The sequence below is a fragment of the Cervus canadensis genome, chromosome 3 (assembly GCF_019320065.1).
Source record: "Cervus canadensis isolate Bull #8, Minnesota chromosome 3, ASM1932006v1, whole genome shotgun sequence".
NCBI lineage: Eukaryota > Metazoa > Chordata > Mammalia > Artiodactyla > Cervidae > Cervus > Cervus canadensis.
Window position 1 is genome coordinate 58,745,571 of NC_057388.1, and position 21,583 is coordinate 58,767,153.

The 21,583-nt window shown below is 39.1% G+C and overlaps 1 protein-coding gene and 1 long non-coding RNA gene across 4 annotated transcripts in view; one reads left to right on the top strand and one right to left on the bottom strand.

Moving 5' to 3' along the window:
• NPSR1 (neuropeptide S receptor 1) overlaps nucleotides 1-21,583 on the bottom strand; it is a 146,820-nt gene that overhangs the window by 96,202 nt on the left and 29,035 nt on the right. For all 3 annotated transcript variants that reach the window (XM_043463225.1, XM_043463227.1, XM_043463226.1), the window contains exon 2: nucleotides 20,546-20,678. In XM_043463225.1, coding sequence (XP_043319160.1) covers nucleotides 20,546-20,678 — 133 coding nt within the window. The remainder of the gene's footprint in view (nucleotides 1-20,545; nucleotides 20,679-21,583) is intronic.
• LOC122438397 lies at nucleotides 406-6,206 on the top strand. Its single transcript, XR_006268538.1, has 3 exons — nucleotides 406-561; nucleotides 4,032-4,185; nucleotides 5,730-6,206. It is a non-coding gene; the product is annotated as an uncharacterized LOC122438397 (long non-coding RNA).

The window sequence follows — 21,583 nt, forward strand, 5'->3', positions numbered from 1 at the left end:
ACTAGGAATAGTTCTTTCCACACAAACTTACTAAAATTTTCAGGTTTGGTCAGAAAATAGCCTTTCTAGGTATTCCAAGTAGGAAAGGTTTTAGATACAGGGAATGAGACTTAAGAGGGCTCAGGGAAGCGTTGGCTTGAGTTCATTAAGCCAAAAAGCACCTGAGTAGCTACAAAGCTAGTACAGATGATCTTAGTTTTCCTTGGCACCAAAGCAGGCAGTTTGCAGGAGCTCACCAGGACTCGGCAAACTTCAAGAATCTTTGGAAATACCAGGAAATCAGGTACTTTCTAAGAACTCACTTAGAAGCTACTGCTGATAATCTCCTGTTTGACTTCTTGTGTTTTTGCTGAACTGCCACTGGAGAAAGCGGTTTCTCCTTCTCAATTTTCTTTCAGATCTCATATCTGTACCCCTCAGTGGCAGAATGTGACCTGGAAGCAATTGGGAGAAACAGTTCTGGGAAATGCAGACTTCTCCCCTGTGATGCAAAGCAAAATCTGGAGAGAGCGAGAGATGACATGGAATTAACAACAGACAATCTGGCAAAATGAAGTCAAGGTAAGTCAAGACAAGCTTATTTGGGGGAATACTTAGAGGAGAAAAAATGCAAATGTATAAAAAAAGAAAGATCAAGAAAACATTTCTCTTGAAAGCAGAGGTATGTAGCTAACAGGAAAGTGCCTCTGTGTGCTTGCCCCGACAAAGCTCACAGGATGATTTTGTTGTGGTGAATTTACCAGGGTCTATGGTTTAGTCCTCAGCATAGCAGGTCCACAAATTAGGCTTCCAATATGCAGCCATCTCCCCCAAACCTCACAGTTCTCTGATAACAGTCTCTCTGAGAGACTTAAGTAGTCATTAGAAGGTAGTTTCATGATCATATAATCAGAACAAGAATTAGTGGCTGGTCTTGGAGACCCCTTCAAACCCTGCTAGACAAGTGTGTGTTTAATATCTGCACCCACACTAGACTTCTGTTCCACAGGGCCTGGAGCACTCTTTTGCTCACCACTCAATCCCTGGCACTTAACATAAGCCTGCTGCATGGTAGCTGTTCCACGAACTTTATTGATTGAATGGATATATAATCATGGTGACACCTGAGGACATATCCTTGATTCAAAGGACAGAACACCATGCTCGTGACCTGATCTAGCACGTCTCTCTTTTGACCAGTAGTACATTCCTAGTTCCATAGTTTCTCTTTTTATTAAAATATTTCAGATTGTCAGTCTCTTTAAATCTATATATCTATATGAATATATGTAATATGATATGTGATATATAGACAAATAGGTATAATATATATGTATATATAACATATAGTATAATGTATTTTCATGTATTATAAACTATATTTCTGTGTATAGTAGAATATAACAATTGCTATGCAAAATTATATAATTTCTGTATATATTATATATATAGTTACATAAATTTATATATATAATATAATGTATATATCTAATATATAAGCATGTATATCATATTATCATATTATATATTTAGGGGATTGCATACCACTGAATAAACTATAGCAAAGTAACTATTTCAGTGGGTCTAGAAGACTCTGCCTTTTCCCACTGTGGACTGGTTACATAAATTTAACTGATAAAAGGAAACCTTCTCTCCCTCTCTTTCATGTCTGGGGCTTGGGGCTTTGTGAATGCCCATCAGGATTTCCTACATGCAGATGCTGAGATGCTCTAAAAGGCATGCTCCTCACCTGCGCTCTTCCAGCACAACCTGGGCAGGTGTCTTCCAGAAAGTTCCATGTTCCCTTCTGTAGTTTGCCTTCCCTGCACTGACCTGCAGGCAGATGAGACCAAGCTCCTCAGTGTCCCATTGACTAATTCATGGATTGATGATTGATGGAGGAAGATCAAAACTTCAACTCTAGATTGTTAAGCTAGGCTGACTAATAATTTTCTGAGGAGCAGGTGTGGTGAAGAGTATTCTTTCCCACTTCCCTGGCTTTGCTTATGCCATGCTCTTTGTGTGGAATTCTCTGAGTTCCTCCTGCTACCACTGCTTAATTCAGTTTAATTCTCTCTACTTTTCTGGAAGAGGTTCATGATGTTCCAAGAAGCCTTCCTAAACAACTCTGTCCTACTTTGTTCTCTTATTCTAATATATTATGTACATTTGGCTATACTAGTCAGTCATTTTAGTGCTAATAATTGATGTATTCCATTATGCTTTTCCTGAATTCCTTCAACTTGTATGTAATAATAAATTCTTGAGATAAAGGAATATGTTATATGTTGGGGAGTATGAGTATACATTTCTCCACAGTGCTTAGCAGAGTGTTAGGACCTATAAATATTTTATATTCAGTTTTCATTTATTCATTTGTTCATCCTTTAACAAATATGTATCAAGCATATTGATGTTGAAGCTGAAACTCCAATACTTTGGCCACCTGATAGGAAGAACTGACTCATTGGAAAAGACCCTGATGTGGGGAAAGATTGAAGGCAGGAGGAGAAGGGGATAACAGAGGATGAGATGGTTGGATGGCATCACTGACTTGATGGACATGAGTTTGAGCAAACTCTGGGAGTTGGTGATGAACAGGGAAGCCTGGCGTGCTGCAGTCCATGGGGTCACAGAGAATCGTACATGACTGAGTGACTGAACCGAATTGAAACTGATCAGCTGACTACTCTGTGTCCAGTTCCTTTTCTGAGTTCTTATAGAACATAAACCTTTGTCCTATATTTCAGGGAGTATAAAACAAACAATAAATAATAAACTCAATACAGAAGTAAATTATAGTATAGTAGGATATAACAATTGTTGTGCAAAAGAAGGAAAACTAGAACAGCGGAGAGGAAGTCTCAGTAATTCTGGTATTTAGGGCTGATTCGTTGTCGTTGTTCAGTTGCCAAGTCATGTCTGACTCTCTGCAACCCTATGGACTGCAGCACGCCAGGCTTCCCTCACCATCTCCCAGAGTTTGCCCAAGTTCATGTCCATTGAATTGGTGATGCCATCCAACCATCATGTTCTGTTTCTCTCATCTTCTGCCTTCAACATAGGGCTGATGGGTTGTATTAATTAGAAGCCCACAAGAAACTGGTATTTGAGGAACGATTTGAAGAACATGAGAGAGTAAGCCAGGCAGATGTCTGGGGAAAGAGCTCTGTAAGTTGAAGGTATAGCATATGCAAGGGCCCTGAGGTAGGATTGTGTGGGGCATTTTTCAAGAATAGCAAGGGGCGATTCATGCTGGAGCAGAGTGAATGAGGGAGATACCAGTAGAAGAAGCCAGAGAGGGTAATGTTACCTTAAAGGCCTTTGTAAAGCTTTTTGGATTTTACTCCTGGTAAAAATGGGAGCTGTAGGAGGGATGTGAACAAAAGCATTGCCTGACCTGATTTTTATTTCAAAATGAACTTTCAAGATTGCAGAGTCAAGGGTACTCCAGAGACCAGAAAACTTTCTCTTTAAAGGGTCAGATAGTAAATACTTCAGGCTTTCTGGGCCATACAATCTGTCAAATGTGTTCATTTCTGTACTATTTTAGCACATAAGTAGCCATAGACAATATGTAGACAAATGGACTGTGTTGCAATAAAACTTTGTTTACAAAAACAAGTGGTTGACAGAGTTTGACCTATCAACTGTAGTTTGCCAGCCTTGGTGTGGACTAAAAGGAAGCAGCTATATAAACAGGAAGACCTATCAGGAGGCTATTGAAGTAATCTCTGTAGGAGATGATGAAAGCTCAGAATAGAGTGGAAGCAATAGAGATGGCAAGAAGAGGTTGAATTATAAGGGCTTCCCAGGTGGCTCAGTGGTAAAGAATATGCCAGTGTAGGAGACAAAGGAGACACTGCTTTGATCCCTGGGTTGGGAATATCCCCTGGAGGAGGAAATGGCACCCCATTCCAGTATTCTTGCCTGCAAAATCCCATGGACAGAGGAGTCTGGAGGGTTATAGTCCATGTGGTTGCAAAGAGTCGGATACGGCTGAGTACATACACACACACTCACACACAGACATACGTATTTATATATTACAGCAGATAATTTTCTGATGAATTGGATGTGTGGTGTAAGAAAAAGAGAGACGTCTAGGATGACTTCTTATTTGTTCTAAGCGACTGCAAAGATGTGCTGGCATCAATGGAGGCGTGGAAAGCAGTGCATGGAGAAGGGCATTTTTCGACATGTCAGGTAAGTGGTTGGCAATACAAGTCAGAGCACTGGGAACTGGATTGGCCCAAAAAGAACGCTACAAGGACACATTTTAAATCCAAGTATTGATTGCTTGAATTTTGAGACAATGACCCAATTGTATGTAAAGCTAGGGAATTCAGAAGTATGCAATGGTATTATTATGAAGGAAAAAGTTGATTGTAGATCATGTCCAGCCTTTGTCTGTGTAACAATGATCACATTGTTACTACTCAAGAAGCAATAAGCCAAAGAAAATTGAGTTAAAAGTCACTGAAAGTTGTAAAACTTCCATTAATTATTAAACTTAGAGACAGGCAACAATTCTTAATGTTAAAATCTTTGGCTGAGTTCATGTAGAGTGGAGCCAATAATATCTGAGCCAAAGACAGGGTTGCGCGGCGCAGTGTTGCAGTGCCTGTCTGTGTACTAAGTCACTCTGCTCTGGGGATCCTCAATGCATGGCCCCTTGAACAGATGCTTGGTGACTTTCAAACCCCTTTAGGAGAAAATAGCTACCTGCAACTCTACGTTCCTCATTCTTGAGTCCTTACACTGTGGAGTTACTATGGGGGAGGGAATTCAAAGACTTTCCCAGGACACTTACCCTCTCTGAGCCTTGTTATCCTCATCTGGAAAATGGAAATATTTATCTCACAAGGCTGGTATAAGGTTGAAAGAAATATTTTTAAACATCCTGAAGGTTTATGCTCACACTCACCCTTCTATTTGAATATCAGGGAAACATACAGTGGCAGTTCATTTGACCTAAGTTCCCCTAAGTTGAATGGAATAGGCTAACTTATGACTTCATAAATTTTACTTTTGCCAGGCAGTGTTTTAATGTTTTTAATCTTCAAAGATATTCAGAAGGCTCACAACTCTCGGACAGAGATAAATTCTGCCTACTGTGATTCCAGGCATTAACCACCCAGCGTCCCAGTCCTGAGAAAAAAATCTCCCACTCCAAATAGAAGTTCCTGAGGATTAGAAACTCTGTCTTTCCACGCTACCATTTGTTCTGAGGTTTCTCTCCAACATCTGCTTCTTTTAGTAAGAACTCAGCTTTTGGTTCCAATATCACATCCCAGCCAGTGTGCCTTGGGGAAAGCTGAATCCCTAGGAGTGGGGCGTTTGACTTCAGTCTGAGCTCATCACTAATTGTGTATCTTGTTCACACTGATTAGTTCGTGTGTGAGCATATAGATTGTTAGGTTGGTGAGGGGCATGTAGGGGTTTCCTAAGCACTGCTGGGAAGGGTGCCTTCCTACATTTCTTAGCTCCCCAACCAGGAATTGAACCCACACTCCCTGCATTGGAAAGCAAAGTGTTAACCACTGGACCTTCAGGGAAGTCCCTCTTTCCCCTCTTTAAAAAAGTTTTCCTAAAAAAAAAAAAAAAAAAAAAAGTTTTCCTCTCCTTCCTGTGAGAGGACTTGCACATGGCTTGCCATACTTGCACATCTTGAATGGCAGTTATTTGCTGATTCTGAATAAATCCATTTTTTTCCCTGGAGAAATAACTAGCAGTCTATTTGTTTTTAGGTCAACAAAAGGCAAAAGAAGAAGATGGACACAAATTCAAGGAGAGAGCCCTCAGAAGAATCTAAACTTGCCAATATTTTCATCCATGACCTGTAGCATTCAGAACTGTGAGAAAAAAATTTCTGTTAAGCCACCCAGTCTGTGGTGATTGTTATGGCAGCCCCAGCAAATGAATACAGCATCCTATAACTAAGATGAAGAACAAGGCAGAAGGAAATGACTTCTATAATGTCAGAGACAGCATTCCTTAGTGGCATTCCTGAGTTGCTAAAGCAAAATCAAGCCCAAGGCTTATTCTGCTACTGAAATTTACATGATGAAAGCAAAATTGTCCCCCTTTTTGCTTTATTGTTTCAAATGTAACTTAAACAGTTGAACCAAATACATCACTGTGTCCTTGGTATCTGCAACTAACTATGATGACATCAGTTCAGTTCAGTTCAGTTGCTCAGTCGTGTCCGACTCTTTGCGACCCCATGAATCGCAGCACGCCAGGCCTCCCTGTCCACCACAAACTCCTGGAGTTTACTCAAACCCATGTCCATCGAGTCGGTGATGCCATCCAACCATCTCATACTCTGTCGTCCCATTCTCCTCCTGCCCCCAATCTGTCCCAGCATCAGGGGATGCAATGAGTCAACTCTTTGCATGAGGTGGCCAAAGTACTGGAGTTTCAGCTTCAGCGTCAGTCCTTCCAATGAACACCCAGGACTGATCTCCTTTAGGATGGACTGGTTGGATCTCCTTGCAGTCCAAGGGACTCTCAAGAGTCTTCTCCAACACCACAGTTCAAAAGCATCAGTTTTTTGGCGCTCAGCTTTCCTCACAGTCCAACTCTCACATCCATACATGACCACTGGAAAAACCATAGCCTTGACCAGATGGACCTTTGTTGACAAAGTAATGTCTCTGCTTTTTAATATGCTGTCCAGGTTGGTCATAACTTTCCTTCCAAGGAGTAAGCGTCTTTTAATTTCATGGCAGCAATCACCATCTGCAATCATTTTGGAGCCCCCAAAAATAAAGTCTGACACTGTTTCCACTGTCTCCCCTTCTATTTCCCATGAAGTGATGGGATCAGATGCCATGATCTCAGTTTTCTGAATGTTAAGCTTTAAGCCAACTTTTTCACTCTCCTCTTTCACTTTCATCAAGAGGCTTTTTAGTTCCTCTTCACTTTCTGCCATAAGGGTGGTGTCATCTGCATATCTGAAGTTATTGATATTTCTCCCGGCAATCTTGATTCCAGCTTGTGCTTCTTCCAGCTCAGTGTTTCTCATGATGACATAATTAGTGTTTAATAATAGTTGTTTAAAGACTAAAGGAAGGAATGAAAGAATAAGCCACAAAGGGACTGTAGTGTGTTGATCAGGGAAGCCCAGTGAGGCAGCAAGCAACAGAAGAATGAATCATTCTTATTATCACTATTATTACTACATTCCATTGGCCATTTTCCTTCCATATGGATGAGGAGCCAGATAGTACCATTATTAAGCAACAGAGCTAATTGAAAAAGGTGACCTGTACTTATTATGACAAAAGTTGTTTAATCAGCAGACATCTGAAGGTGTAAAAAAAATCCCCTCAATTTCTACACCTGCAAATTTCTAATTAGAAGCACAAGACTGCTACAACCAGATCACTTCTGATCTCTTAAGCCCATGCAGATAGCTTCTTCATTTTAGAGTTGAGAAAACAGAAGGCTTAGTGAGGTGAAGTGCCTTTTCCAGGTTACATAGTGTGATGACTGAGGAGCAAAGGGAGAGAACAAAAAGAAACCGAATTTTTCTGAAGAAGAAAAAGATTTTCTGGGATAAGTGTTCATTCCTTTTAGTTATATTATTCCCAAAGTGATAAGGCAATACCTTCTCTTCCTGCTCAAGAGAAACTGGTTTTCTTTACAAACATAGACCACCTCTTCTCAGAATAGGGAACAATGATGGCATTGTGTAGCCACTATAGGAATAATCTAAATGAAAGACATGCACTTATTCAGATGTTAGCCAATCAAACAACTTTTAGTGGAATGAGTGAGTCATAAAGTAGTGAAATTTTATAACATTAAGTAGAAAAGAACACACAAATGTCAGAAAAAAATCCTTAAACAAAACCCTTTAGTTCAGGAAACATACTTAAATTTAAGCAGTGTTTTGTGTTCTTATTACATTTTAGAAAAACTTTGACATTGTGTGTGGCAAGATGAAAGATGAGGTAATAAGACGTGCTCTGATGCTCAGTTGTGTCCAACTCTTTCGACCCCATAGACTGTAGCCCACCAGGCTCCTCTGTCCACGGATTCTCCAGGCAAAAATGCTGGAGTGGGGTGCCATTTCCTCCTCCAGGGGATCTTCCCAACCCAGGGATTGAACCCACGTCTTTTCCGACCTATGTCTTTTACATCTCCTGCATTGGCAGGCAGCTTCTTTACCACTAGCACCACCTAAGAAGACATTGCGTGCCAAGTAGCTGCAGTCATGTCCAACTCTTTGCCATCCCATGGACTGTAGCCTGTCAGGCTCCTCTGTCCATGGGATTCACTAGGCAAGAATACTGGAGTGGGTTGCCATGCCTTCCTCCAGGGGATCTTCTTACCCCAGAAATCAAAGCCATGTCTCATATTTCCTGCATTGGGAGGCGGGTTCTTTACCACTAGCACCAGCCACCTGGAAAGTAGGAAGTCATTAAGTAAGTTGTAAAAAGAAGTTGAGAAGTTGACAGCAATAAAAAGGCACTAGATAATATAAAGAAGAAATGTTTTGAAACTGCTCAAAGGAAAAGCAACTTTTAAGAGACTTTAGAAACATTAAAAAGTAGAGTTTTACACTGCTAATCAAAATCAAATCAATCATTAGAAAAAGTTTTCATAGTTCTTCCAGATATGGAAGAATAGGACCAAGATATATAATTGGTGAGAGAAAAGGACCATAGTTCCTAACATATGGATAGTGTTCCTGAACATAAGATCAGAACAAATGGAAGGTAATCAATATTCAGACACAAATAAAATGAACTTAGAAATCACTTTAATCTGCAGATCAAAAGAGCTTACTTGGCAAAAAGCAGAACTGATAGAACAGATCAATAAATAGATATAACAGGTTAAAGTATGAATACTCAAAAGAAAAAAAATCTGATAAGCTATAAGGGAAGAAATTCCAGACTGACTTTATACTTCTCTGTAACATGAAATGCCAGGAGTCAATATAGCAACATCTTTGGTGATTTGAGTTGTGAATTCAACATTTCCTCACCTATATTTTTATTTTTGGGAGTCAAGAGAAAGTCTTTTTCACTAATGCCAGGTCCTTGAGAATCCTGTCCTGAAGCGGGAAAAAAATAAACACTCAAAGTACTCCAGAGAATTGGGAGCTCTATCAAAATAAAGGAACCAAGAATGGGGATGCCAACTATTGATAATCTTTGAAATATTCAAATATAGAAATACTTGTTGATAATTGTTGCAAGCATAGTCACAAAGCAGAGGCATTTATAATAAATATATATATTTTTTAAAATTTATTTTTTATTAGTTGGAGGCTAATTACTTCACAACATTTCAGTGGGTTTTGTCATACATTGATATGAATCAGCCATAGATTTACACGTATTCCCCATCTATATATTTATATTTTTTAAATGAGGTTTTACTAAAATGCTTAGTCCAGTGTGTGAAAAATGAATGCAATAAAAATTAAATAGATGCATTTAGTATTAGTATCACATAAATAAAATTTAAGCAAGTTAATAAATGAAAGTAGAAGGATTGTGTTTGTGCATTTAACATTAAGCACTCAAACCTGTTTTAAAGATATATTAAGAGACTTTAAGAACCAAGTAACAGAATGCTAAAATTTATAAAATAAATATTGATTAAAAGATACTGGGAGAAAATGAGAGAAAGTATGAAAGAGTTTTTAACAGCGCTTTTAGTCACTCATGACATAGTAAATAGGCAAGAAGTACATATATGGAGATAGAGAAAATTTGAAGATGATAACCAGAGAAAAATTCAGAAAGATAAGTACAAAGAATATATTGAAAAACTAAATATACATATGGACAATGACCAGACTATATAAAAATGGAATTTTGGCCCACAACCTGCAGTGATCAACTCAGGAAGCCAACCTACTATCGATAGCAGCCTGTTTGGAAAACCAAACAATAACTGCTATAGTGATCTGCCCCAAACAGCCAGCTCGTGATTAAAAACTGACAGCTTCCCTAATTAATAACCACCTCTGCTTCCAACTTATAACCAATTGAACAAAGCCAAATATGCAATGTTAACCAATCACATTGATGCCATGCTTCTAGCTAGCCTGCCTACCACTTCCTGTGCCAACAACCTCCAATCAAGGCATACCTGAAGTTTTTTTTTCCATTACAAAGCATTCCACTCTTGCTTATCTTTGAGTGTCTGCCAACACAAATGACGATGATTGACTCCCTTGCTATTTAAGCTCTCCATAAACAATCATTGCTTTTTCTCATTTAGGTGGTTTTTTTTTAATTTCCACAACTTTAATTATTATTAAATGAAATGAAATGAAAAATTTAAGCCTGAGAAATGAAATATTTCCTGCCATATCAATAAACAAGGATGTCACAATCATCAGCAATTCCAGCCCTTCAGTGTGAACTGTTGAGTCCTAAGGGCATTCAGGAAGGAGAATACCTGCTATCTGTGTGCATCTCAGTTGCTAAGTCGTGTCCAACTTTTTGTGAACCCATGGACTGTAGCCAGCCAGGCTCCTCTGTCCATGGGATTTTCCATGCAAGAATACTGGAATGGGTTGCCATTTCTTTCTCCAACCTGCTATCTAATAGCCAGCAGATTGCAGCCAATCCCTATGGTGAGCCCCAAGGGAGCTCAGAATGTGAAAAACACAGGATACTGGCCCCAGGATAACTGAGATGCATATGAAAGGAATGATTTCAGCAAGCTCAGACTCTGGCATCTTCCCCTACATAGAAAAGTGCTAAATTCCTTAACCTGGGATATCTGATTTTCTTTAATTAACAATAATATTTTGATGTTAAGACTACCTGCTCTTTGTTGTAAAACTTCTATATAACCTGGCTCTCCCGTTCGCCTCCTCAGAGCAGTTCTCTCAGGATTACTTGAGATGCTGTCTCTGGGCTTGAAGTCCTAAAAACTCCCACCAAATCAAACATGACTCTGAACTTTTAGGTTGTGACTACTTTTTTTAAGTTGACATGTCCTAATTTTTAATATGTATTAAATATTTTTCAAAAGAGCAAGAATTCTTCTAAAAGTACTCTCTGACTGCAAGGCAATACAATTAATTGTGAATTACAAAATGTTATAGAAAAATAGTCATCTGAAAATTAAAGATAAAAATAATTGAAACCTATGAAATGGTTATTTCATAGTGAAAGAGGAAATAAAAAAGCACTAAATATTTGGAAAATAAAACAGTAAGAATTAATTCATGAAATGTATGAATTTAGGGAAAAATTATCCATCGTCTTAAGCATTTCCATTACAGAAGGGAAGGGTTACAAATAATGTCATCAAGATGGCAACACAGATCATTGCTGACTACAGTCCCCCTCACAAGAAGACCAACTAGCCACTGTCCATAGACAGGACATGATTATGAAAATGCCTGAACACAAGGTGAGGTGAAATAGCCCCTTGAATCACAGAGATCAAGAAGGACCCTGTTATAAGGGTAATGGGAAGAACTACACTCTGACTGCATTGCCCCTCCCCCAGGCAAGCACATCTGAGAGGGCCCTACTGGGCCTACAGTTTCTCCAGTGGGGAAGAAGTATACCAAAGTGAGCATCCACTTCCCCCAATGTCAGGATGCTTCCCAGGCTGCCCACTATGATCTCACTCCTCACAAGGCTCACTGGGGAACTCTGTAGGGTTTGACTCCTGTGGATCAGAAACAAACAGAGGAGGAGGGTGGGGCCACAGCAACCAGTGCTCAGGTCTTGGCAGACCGCATTTCTCTTCACACATGCATGAGAGCAAAGATCACAGATGGTGACCCCATTTGGCTAGGGAGCTTAGTCATTATTTTTGTCTGATTTGGGTTGCAGGATATAAAATCAACATACAGAAGCCAACTCCTTTTCTATGCACTAACAATTATCTGAAAAAGACATAAAGGAAACAATGCCATTTCAATAGCATTCAAAACAATAAAATGGTTATGAGTAAATTTAATGAAGAAGGTGAAAGATCTCCACACAGAAAGCTGTAAGATATTGATTAAAGAAGTTCAATAAGGCACAAAGAAATGGAAAGATAACCTCTTTCATGGATTGGAAGATTTAATATTACTAAAATGTCCATACTACCCCAAACAATCAATAGGTTTAATGGAATCTGTATCAATATTTCAAGGGTATTATTTCATAGAAATAGAAAAAATTCCTAAAATTCACATCAAACCACAAAAGACTTCAGCCAAAAATAAATAAATATTATAAAGAAGAATACATGGTATATATACACAATGAAATATTATTCAACCATAAAGAGGAGATCCTCCCATTTATGACAATGTATAGATGAATCTTGAAGGCATTATGCTAAGTGAAAGGGCAGAGAAAGACAAACACTGTATGTGAAAACTAAGAGAAAAAAACACATGAACTCATAGAAATAGAGGACAGGTAGGTGGTTGTCAGAGGTGAGGACTGGGGGAAATGCGTGAAGATGGTCAAAGAGAACCAACTTCTATTTATGAGAAGAAGTAGTTCTGGGGATGTAATGTACAACATGGTGACTGTCGTTAACAATACTGTATTGTATATTTGAAAGTTGCTTGAGAGTAGATTTTAAAATTTCTTGACTTTCCTCCCCCCAAAATTGTAACTATGTGAGGTGATGGTTGTTAGCTGAACTTATTGTTATATATACATATCACATATCATTACTTTGAATGTGTTAAGCTTATACATAGTCTATGCCAGTTTTATCTCAATAAAATTAAAAACAATATCAAAAGTAAATGAATGAGCAGAATTCAAATAATGAACTGAGTATGAATGAAATGAACTGAGTATGCAACTCAGTGAGTGAAATCAGCTTTGTAAGTGGTAGTGAACTCTATGTATGACCTTGAACATCTCACTCTTCCTGGTCTCACCCCCCTTGCTAAACCTCTCAGTTTTCTCTGCTGTCAGATAATTAATAGGGAGCCTTTGAGGGTGGTACATTCCTTAGTTTATTGGTAAGTTGCTCTCAAGAAAGTGCTTTGAAGCAAAGCTAATTTCCACCAATGTGAGAAGATTTGGTCTTATCAGAAGAAAGTTATTTGAATACATGCCAAAAAACATGTTTTCTATCTTTCCTTGGTTGAACACTCAATGGGAGTTACTCTCATTAGCTCCCGTTCTTTATGGCATTTGAATAAAACAGACGTCAGTCCTGAAGATGATAAATGAATAATAAATTTTAATTGGCACTTTAGCTCATAAAATATAAACAGTCATTAAATTCATCCAGAAAATTGTTAAAATGGATGTGCTAAAAATTGCAGAATATGCCAAAATAGCAGCTTTAAGATCTTCTGATTCTCTTACATTCTCAAGGCTAAATCCTACAGTCAAAATTTCTAATGGAAGATATAGAGAATTTGTTTTTTTTTTTGGAAGGGATCAGAAATATGGAGAAGAAGGAAGTGAATCGAAATATATGGGTGTAAAACTAAAACAATTCTTCCATTGAAATGTAAATGATGTGTTCTTTGTTTTCACAAATACATGAGTGCTGCTATAGGGACTGTGGGGGAAAAGAAAGACAAGTAGATGTGGCTCCTTCTCTGATACACTAGATAGGAGGAAGAAAATGTTCCTTTTTATTTTTGAAATGATTTTTTTAAATGTATTTATTTTTGGCTGTTCTGGGTCTTCACTGCTGCTTGGGCTTTTCTTTAGTTGTGGAGAGTTGGGGCTACTTCTCTAGTTGTGGTGGGCTTGTCGTTGCTGTGGCTTCTCTTGCCTCTGAGCACGGGCTCTGTCTAGGTCACGTGGACTTCAGTAGGAGTGGAGGCCCATGGGCTCAGTAGTTGTGGCTCCTGGCCTTAGAGCACAGGCTCAATAGCTGTGAACTTAGTTGCTCCACAGCATGTGGGATCTTCCTGGACCAGGGATCAAACCTGTATCTTCTGCATTGGCAGGCAGATTCTTTAGTACTGAACCACCAGGGAAGCCCTGCTCCTTTTTACAATAAGCAAATTAGATTTGAGTAGGTGTGGACTGAATGTTAACAGATGAACAGAGAGAATTCATGCCCTCAAGGAACTAATCATGCCCTAATGTTATTGCAAATAAATAAGGCTTCCGTTTGCAGGATCTTTGAAAAATAAGACTCTGTGTGGATCTGTGCTGGTGGCTTCTAGAAAGTTTGTCACATGACATTTTTCCTCATCTTTTAGCCTGGGTGACCTAAAATTGCCAGGGATCAAATTGCCAATAGCCGTTGGATCATAGAAAAAGCAAGAGAGTTTGAGAAAAACATCTACTTCTGCCTTATTGACTACGCCAAAGTTTTTGACTGTGTGGACCACAACAAACTGTGGAAAATTCTTAAAGATATGGGAATACCAGACCACCTGACCTGTCTCCTGAGAAATCTGTATGCAAGTCAAGAAGCAACAGTTAGAACCAGACGTGGAACAATGGATTGGTTCCAAATTGGGAAAGGAGTACGTCAAGGCTGCATATTGTCACCCTGCTTATTTAGCTTATATGCAGAGTACATCATGGGAATGCCAGGCTGGATGAAGCACAAGCTGGAATCAAGATTGCCAGGAGAAATATCAATAACCTCAGATATGCAGATGACACCACCCTTATGGAAGAAAGCAAAGAACTAAAGAGCCTCTTAATGAAAGTGAAAGAGGAGAGTAGAAGAGTCGGCTTAAAACTCAACATTCAGAAAACTAAGATCATGGCATCCAGTCCCATCACTTCATGGCAAATAGATGGGGAAACAATGGAAACAGTCACAGACTTTAATTTAGGGGGCTCCAAAATCACTGCAGATGATGACTGCAGCCATAAAATTAAAAGACACTTGCTCCTTGGAAGAAAAGTTATGACCAACCTAGACAGGATACTAAAAAGCAGAGACATTACTTTGCCAACAAAGGTCTGTCTAGTCAAAGCTATGACTTTTCCCGTAGTCATGTATGGATGTGAGAGTTGGATTTTAAAGAAAGCTGAATGCCGAAGAATTGATTCTTTTGAACTGTGGTGTTGGAGAAGACTCTTGAAGGTCCCTTGGACAGCAAGGAGATCCAAACAGTCCATCCTAAAGAAAATCAGTCCTGAATATTCATTGGAAGGACTGATGTTGAAGCTGAAACTCCAATACTTTGGCCCCTGATGTGAAGAACTGACTCATTAGAAAAGCCCCTGATGCTGGGAGAGATTTTAAGCAGAGGAGAAGCGGATGACAGAGGATGAGATGGTTGCATGGCATCACTGATGCAATGGACATGAGTTTGAGCAAGTTCTGGGAGTTGGTAATGGACAGGGAAGCTGGGCATGCTACAGTACATGGGGTCACAAAGAGTCAGACACGACTGAGCAACTGAACTGAACTGAACTGAAGACCTCTGTTTTCAGGATCTTTGAAAAATAAGACTCAGTGTGGATCTGTGTTGGTGGCTTCTGGAAGGTTTGTCGCATGCCATTTTTTGTCACCTTTTAGCCTGGGTGACCTAAAAAGACATTGGCCAATTTGAAAGTCACAAAAGTGTCTTCCTTTGATGCACTAAGTTCATGTCTATAAATTTGCTTAAGCGAATAATAAAGAATGTGTGTCAGATTTAATTGTGAGAATATTCATTGCAGAATTGATGATAGTAGCTAAAAATGGAGGGCAGGCTTCTCTTATAACTCCACTCACTGGTAAAGAATCTGCCTACAAGATTCTTTACAGAGACCGGGGTTCGATTCCTGGATCAGGAAGATACCTTGGAGAAAGAAATGGCAACCCACTCCAGTATTCTTGCCTGGAGAATTTCAGGAGGAATTGAATTCCAGTATTCTTGCCTGGAGGAACCTGGTGGGTTATACAGTCCATGGTTCTCAAAGTGTCAGACATGACTGAGTGTCTAACACTTTCACTTCTTTCATGTAAATAGTCAACAATAGGAATTTATCTACTTAATGTACAGTCATTCAATGGGTCACTGCAGTGTTTGGACAACATGAAAAGTACTACTTGCCAAGATATGAGGTCTGAAGAAGAAAGCACAGCATCTGGTAGAAGTATCTTCAAAGCAGGGAAATGGGTGGTCAAACAGGATTCACTGTCTAAACTTCTCTTTCTTGAAGGAAACTAAAGTACAGAAGACAAGCTATGCCTGAGACTGCTACTTACTTCTGTTCTCTCTTAGGAAGAGAAATGATTTTATTCTGGCCAATGGGTTAAAAACAAATGAACAAAAAACCAAAAACATTTACCAGCTTCTCTTTAGTTAGAGATGGCAAATAAAATGAAAGCAAAAAGTAATGAGTGGGAATCCTAGGAATGCCAGCTAAGAGGACAGGTGGTGGGGCATGAGCCCCTCTTGTCCTTTCCCCTCTCTGCCTTTCTGTTGACTGGAATCTGGGAATGATGGCAGGAATTCAAGCAGCCATCTTGAACCAACAACTGACCATGAGCCATATACCATGAGCTGACCTTGAGGTTGAACTCAAGGTTCTTTAATAGAGTAGAAATATGGAGAAGCCTGAGTTTCCAGTGATAAGGAAATACAATATGAGCCCGGGACTGCCTACCTCCAGAATTCTTTACATAAGATGAAAATAAATCCTTGTAGACTTAAGCCACCTTTATCTGGATTTTATATTCAGCTGAATCTAATTCCAACTGATTCACCAACTAAGTAAATCAGAGACCAAGTGGAAATCAAAAGGTTCCTCAAAGAATCACTGTAAGTAGGAGGCTTTTGTCAGGAGAGTCATAACGGACAATATTATTTAATAAAGAGTATTAATATTGCTTTCAGTTCAGTCACTTAGTCATGTCCAATTCTTTGTGACCCCATGGACTGCAGCATGATAGGCTTCCCTGACCATCACCAACTCCCAGAGCCTATTCAAACTCACGTCCATTGAGTTGGTGATGCCATCCAACCTTCTCATCCTCTGTCATCCCCTTCTCCTGTCTTCAGTCTTTCCCAGCATCAGGGGCTTTTCTAATGAGTCAGTTCTTTGCATCAGGTGGCCAAAGTATCGGAGCTTCAGCTTCAGCATCAATACTCCCAGTGAATATTCAGGATTGATTTCCTTTAGGATGGACTGGTTGGATCTCCTTGCTGTCCAAGGGACCTTCAAGAGTCTTCTCCAACACCACAGTTCAAAAGAATCAATTCTTCGGCATTCAGCTTTCTTTAAAATCCAACTCTCACATCCATACATGACTACGGGAAAAGTCATAGCTTTGACTAGACAGACCTTTGTTGGCAAAGTAATGTCTCTGCTTTATAATATGCTGTCTAGGTTGGTCATAACTTTTCTTCCAAGGAACAAGTGTCTTTTAATTTCATCGCGGCAGTCACAATCTGCAGTGATTTTGGAGCCCCCTGAAATAAAGTCTGTCACTGTTTCCATTGTTTCCCCATCTATTTGCCATGAAGTGATGGGACTGGATGCCATGATCTTAGTTTTCTGAATGTTGAGTTTTAAGCCGACTTTTCTACTCTCCTCTTTCACTTTCATCAAGAGGTTCTTTAGTTCTTTGCTTTCTTCCATAAGGGTGGTGTCATCTGCATATCTGAGGTTATTGATATTTCTCCTGGCAATCTTGATTCCAGCTTGTGCTTCATCCAGCCCAGCATTTTGCATGATGTACTCTGCATGTAAGTTAAATGAGCAGGGTGACAAAATACAGCCTTGACGTACTCCTTTCCTGATTTGGAACCAGTCTGTTGCTCCATGTTCAGTTCTAACTGTTGCTTCTTGACCTGCATACAGATTTCTTAGGAGGCAGTTCAGGTGGTCTGGTATTCCCATCTCTTTAAGAATTTTGAATATTTAAGAATATTGCCTTACCCAGTAATAATTGTTAGCATTTACTTTTCTCAATTAGAAGAGCCAGGTATAAAAATGTCTCTGAATTTTGTTTTCCAAATATGTCTGTCACTGATGATGTTGGTTGAATCTGATGATTTAAGAATATGTTCATGTGAAAAATTTAGTCATCCTATAAACAACACTGGAGAGTCTAAGACAGCTGGTGGTATCTGAAAATTTTAAAAATATATTCAACTTTAATATATTTTCTTTGTTATAATGCAGTCTCTCTCTGTTGCCAGAAACATTTGGCAAAGTCTTTTAAACCTAGAAAGTTAATTTTCTGTGTATAATTTTTAAAGAAAATAAAGGAAAAGAGAGCTGAGTGCCTTGTTAGGGTCAGTCTGGCTTTAAAAAAGAAAGACTAATTAGGGAAAGTGAGATGCTTGTAAAAGAGAACAAGAGTTCTGCAGAGATAGCAAGTGAGAACCAGAAGTGACAAGTGAAAATATAAAGTCTAGGAAATTTGAAGAAATCTTGGGGAGGCCATTAACATAGAATAGGAGACTCAAATCAAATTTATATGAATCTCAAAGTGTAAGATCCTGCAGCTGATATTGAAGCAACCTTTTCATATGTGCTACTGAATACTCCGATATGTATTCTCAAATCCCTTACTACAGGATCTGAGATCAAGGTGAAACGTGAGTGAAGAAAATTTTAACATCTTACATAAGAAGTTAGCCCATTCTCAGACACTAGGCAAAGTTGCTCTCTCCAAGAATTCTTCACTTGAAATGCTCCTGATCTGACTCCTTGAGTTTTTCCATAGGGAATTAACAAATAAAAAACAGACTATCTAGAACACTCATGAGAAATTAAGCCCAGGTTAACATGGCAGACTATGGATTTCAGTAAAACACACAACTCTTCTTTTTGAAAATAGATGGTGAGATTGTAGTTGTTCATTTATTATTATTCTTGACAACGCTTTAAACTCTAAGCTGATATCCTTACCACCTCTAAATTCTTACACTCTAAAAGAATATATGGTTTCATAGAATGTTAGTTATAGCACTGAAAGTGAAAAAAATATGGTGAAAGTAAGTTATTATAACCTCATCTAAGAATTTTACATTTACTATCAACAGATGATTCTAATTACCCTTTACTCCTACCCTTTGCATGCGTGCTAAGTCACTCCAGTCATATCTGACTTTTTGCAACCCTGTGGACTATAGCCTGCCTGGCTCCTCTGTCCTTGGGATCCTCCAGGCAAGAAAAATGGAGTGGGTTGCCATGCCCTTCTCCAGGGGATCTTCCTGACCCAGGGATTGAAAGTGCATCTCTTATGTCTCCTGTATCAGCAAGCAGGTTCTTTGCCACTAGGGCTACCTAGGAAGCCCCCTCCTACACTCTACTCCTAGTGAAAAATGGGGCTTCTCTTTATAGGAAAGATTGAAGGAATTTCTTTCATCACAAGTCCCACTTTTGTTACTCGGTGGGTTCCTCTTCCATCTCCATGTTTCTCAATAGCGCCTTTGTTCTTCACCCTGGACACTGTAGCCCAACCCAAGCAGATGAGCCTCCTACACTTTGTTAAAGAGGAAGAGGGGAATTTCAGGATATCAACAAGGTATGGCCAAGGTTTTTTGTAAGATACAGAGTCATATGTTTCACATATTGGAATTTAAGACCAAATTCCCAGGAACTCTCACGGCCGTTACTGCAACTAAAAGCACAGAAGAGGTTGAATGTACCTAACAGCCCTTCCTAGCAGTCATTTACCCTTGCTCCTTGTTAGCACTTAACACTTATGAAACTTTTTTTTTTTTTGCATTTGCCCTCACTAAGATTCAAATTAAAAGCATATGACAGCTATCTGGTTCCCATAGCTCAGGACTCCACAGCTGTCTTAGGCTGGACCATCCAGGAATCCCATCTGCCCACTCTCTTCTCTGGCCTGTGGAATAAAACTCTCTCAGTTATATTTTCCTTTTGAACATAAGCCCTACCAATTTGGACTCTACTCATCTATTTGGGGGCCTTTCTTTCATAGATCATTTTTAAACTTGAGAATATTTCATCATTCTCCTTCTAGGTGTGACGCATTCACTTTTCAACAGTACTGCTGCTGCTGCTGCTAAGTCGCTTCAGCTGTGTCTGACTCTGTGTGACCCCATAGACGACAGCCCACCAGGCTTCCCCGTCCCTGGGATTCTCCAGGCAAGAACACTGGAGTGGGTTGCCATTGCCTTCTCCGTCAACAGTACTAGCCAGTCCCTAAATCCACCCTTAAGCATCGAAATCTAGGATATGATCCTTGTACTATGCCCAGCAGTGGTGTTGCATGTCACTTACATTTCAAAAGCAATGCCCACAGACTTAAATCTGCAAAGTCCTTAAGACTTAACATTTATTACTGAGTAAAGATAATTCTGGTCCATTTTCTGGGGTATATTCTTTAAGTTCATCATATGGCATGATATGATAATATTACCTTAGTGAACCATAGAGGCAGCTGTGTATAAGGAAAGTAGAACCCTTTGGTAGCACTGACAATGGTATGCTCAACTTTGTTGTTTAGAGAGTTATTTTTATAATGGAATCTTATAAATATTTAAATATGTTAAACTTATTGAAAGAAAAATTCAAATTTGAGTTTTATATCCCTACAGAAATTATTCCCAAATCTGCAGCTGCGTTTTGGACTGGTAATACACCAGTTCTGTTGGTAAGATACTTGATAGTGAGGAGCCATTGGAATTCTCTACTCAGCTTATTCCTCTCCTGCAGTTGCTTACCTGTGATGGCCAGCTGAGTCACAAAAAAGGTCATCCTTGACTTCCTCTTCCTCCTCCAGGTAGAGAGCAGCACAATGGCATTTCCAACAATGGTGAAAACAAAGAGGACCCACAGAGTTATCAACTGCTCAGTCTGTGAAAAACAAAGCAACAAAAAACCAGTGTAAGTGAGAACCCTAGTACTTTACAGAAAGCAAGGCTCAGGCTTTGTTGTTGAAATGTCTTCCTCCTGGTCTCCTGTCCCCCACCTGTCAAAGCTCTGCTCTCAAGAGAACAAAAACACAATGGTCCTTATTTACAGTGGCAGCAGTGTAAATTGATGCAACCATCATAAAGATCTATTTGGAAATATATGTCAGCAGACAAAAATATAGGCACAGTATTCTTTGGCTAAGCAATTTTAAGCCTATGTGAAAGAATTCTAGGTGTTAGAAAGAGCACTACAATCACAAAGATGTGTCTATTTATTGTAAGAAGAAATTTGAAATTGTTTAAAGATAACAGGATAGTTAAGTAAATAAAGCACTTCAATTCAGTGAACTATTATGTAGCTATTAACAACGACAGACCTGAAGAGTATGTGGCAACATTAAAAATGCTTATAATATAATGGTAAATGGAAAACATAATAAAATTATATATTGGGTATGATTACAACTCTGCAAAATTATACATGTAGGAAAAGAACTGAAGTGTACTAAAATGTTAAGAGTGGTTATTTTAGTGTGATTATGGGTTTTCTTACTCTTTTTCCTTTGACCGAATTGTATAATACAGGAATATTAAAATTCCACTGAGAAAATGTATAATTAGTAAAAGTGAAAAAAAAGTAGGAATGCTACTCATTCAAAATGTCAAGTTCTTTATAAAAAGTTTCCCACTCTCCCTTTAATGGAATTTTTCAGCTATCTTAAGTCCAAAGCCCAGAAAAACAGAGGCAACAGGATGGGCTGGACACAGGGACTGGGGAGGGCCGCGCTGTAGGTGAGAACAGGGCCCAAGGGGACCCAGAGGCAAATCAGAGATCAGGAGCTGAGA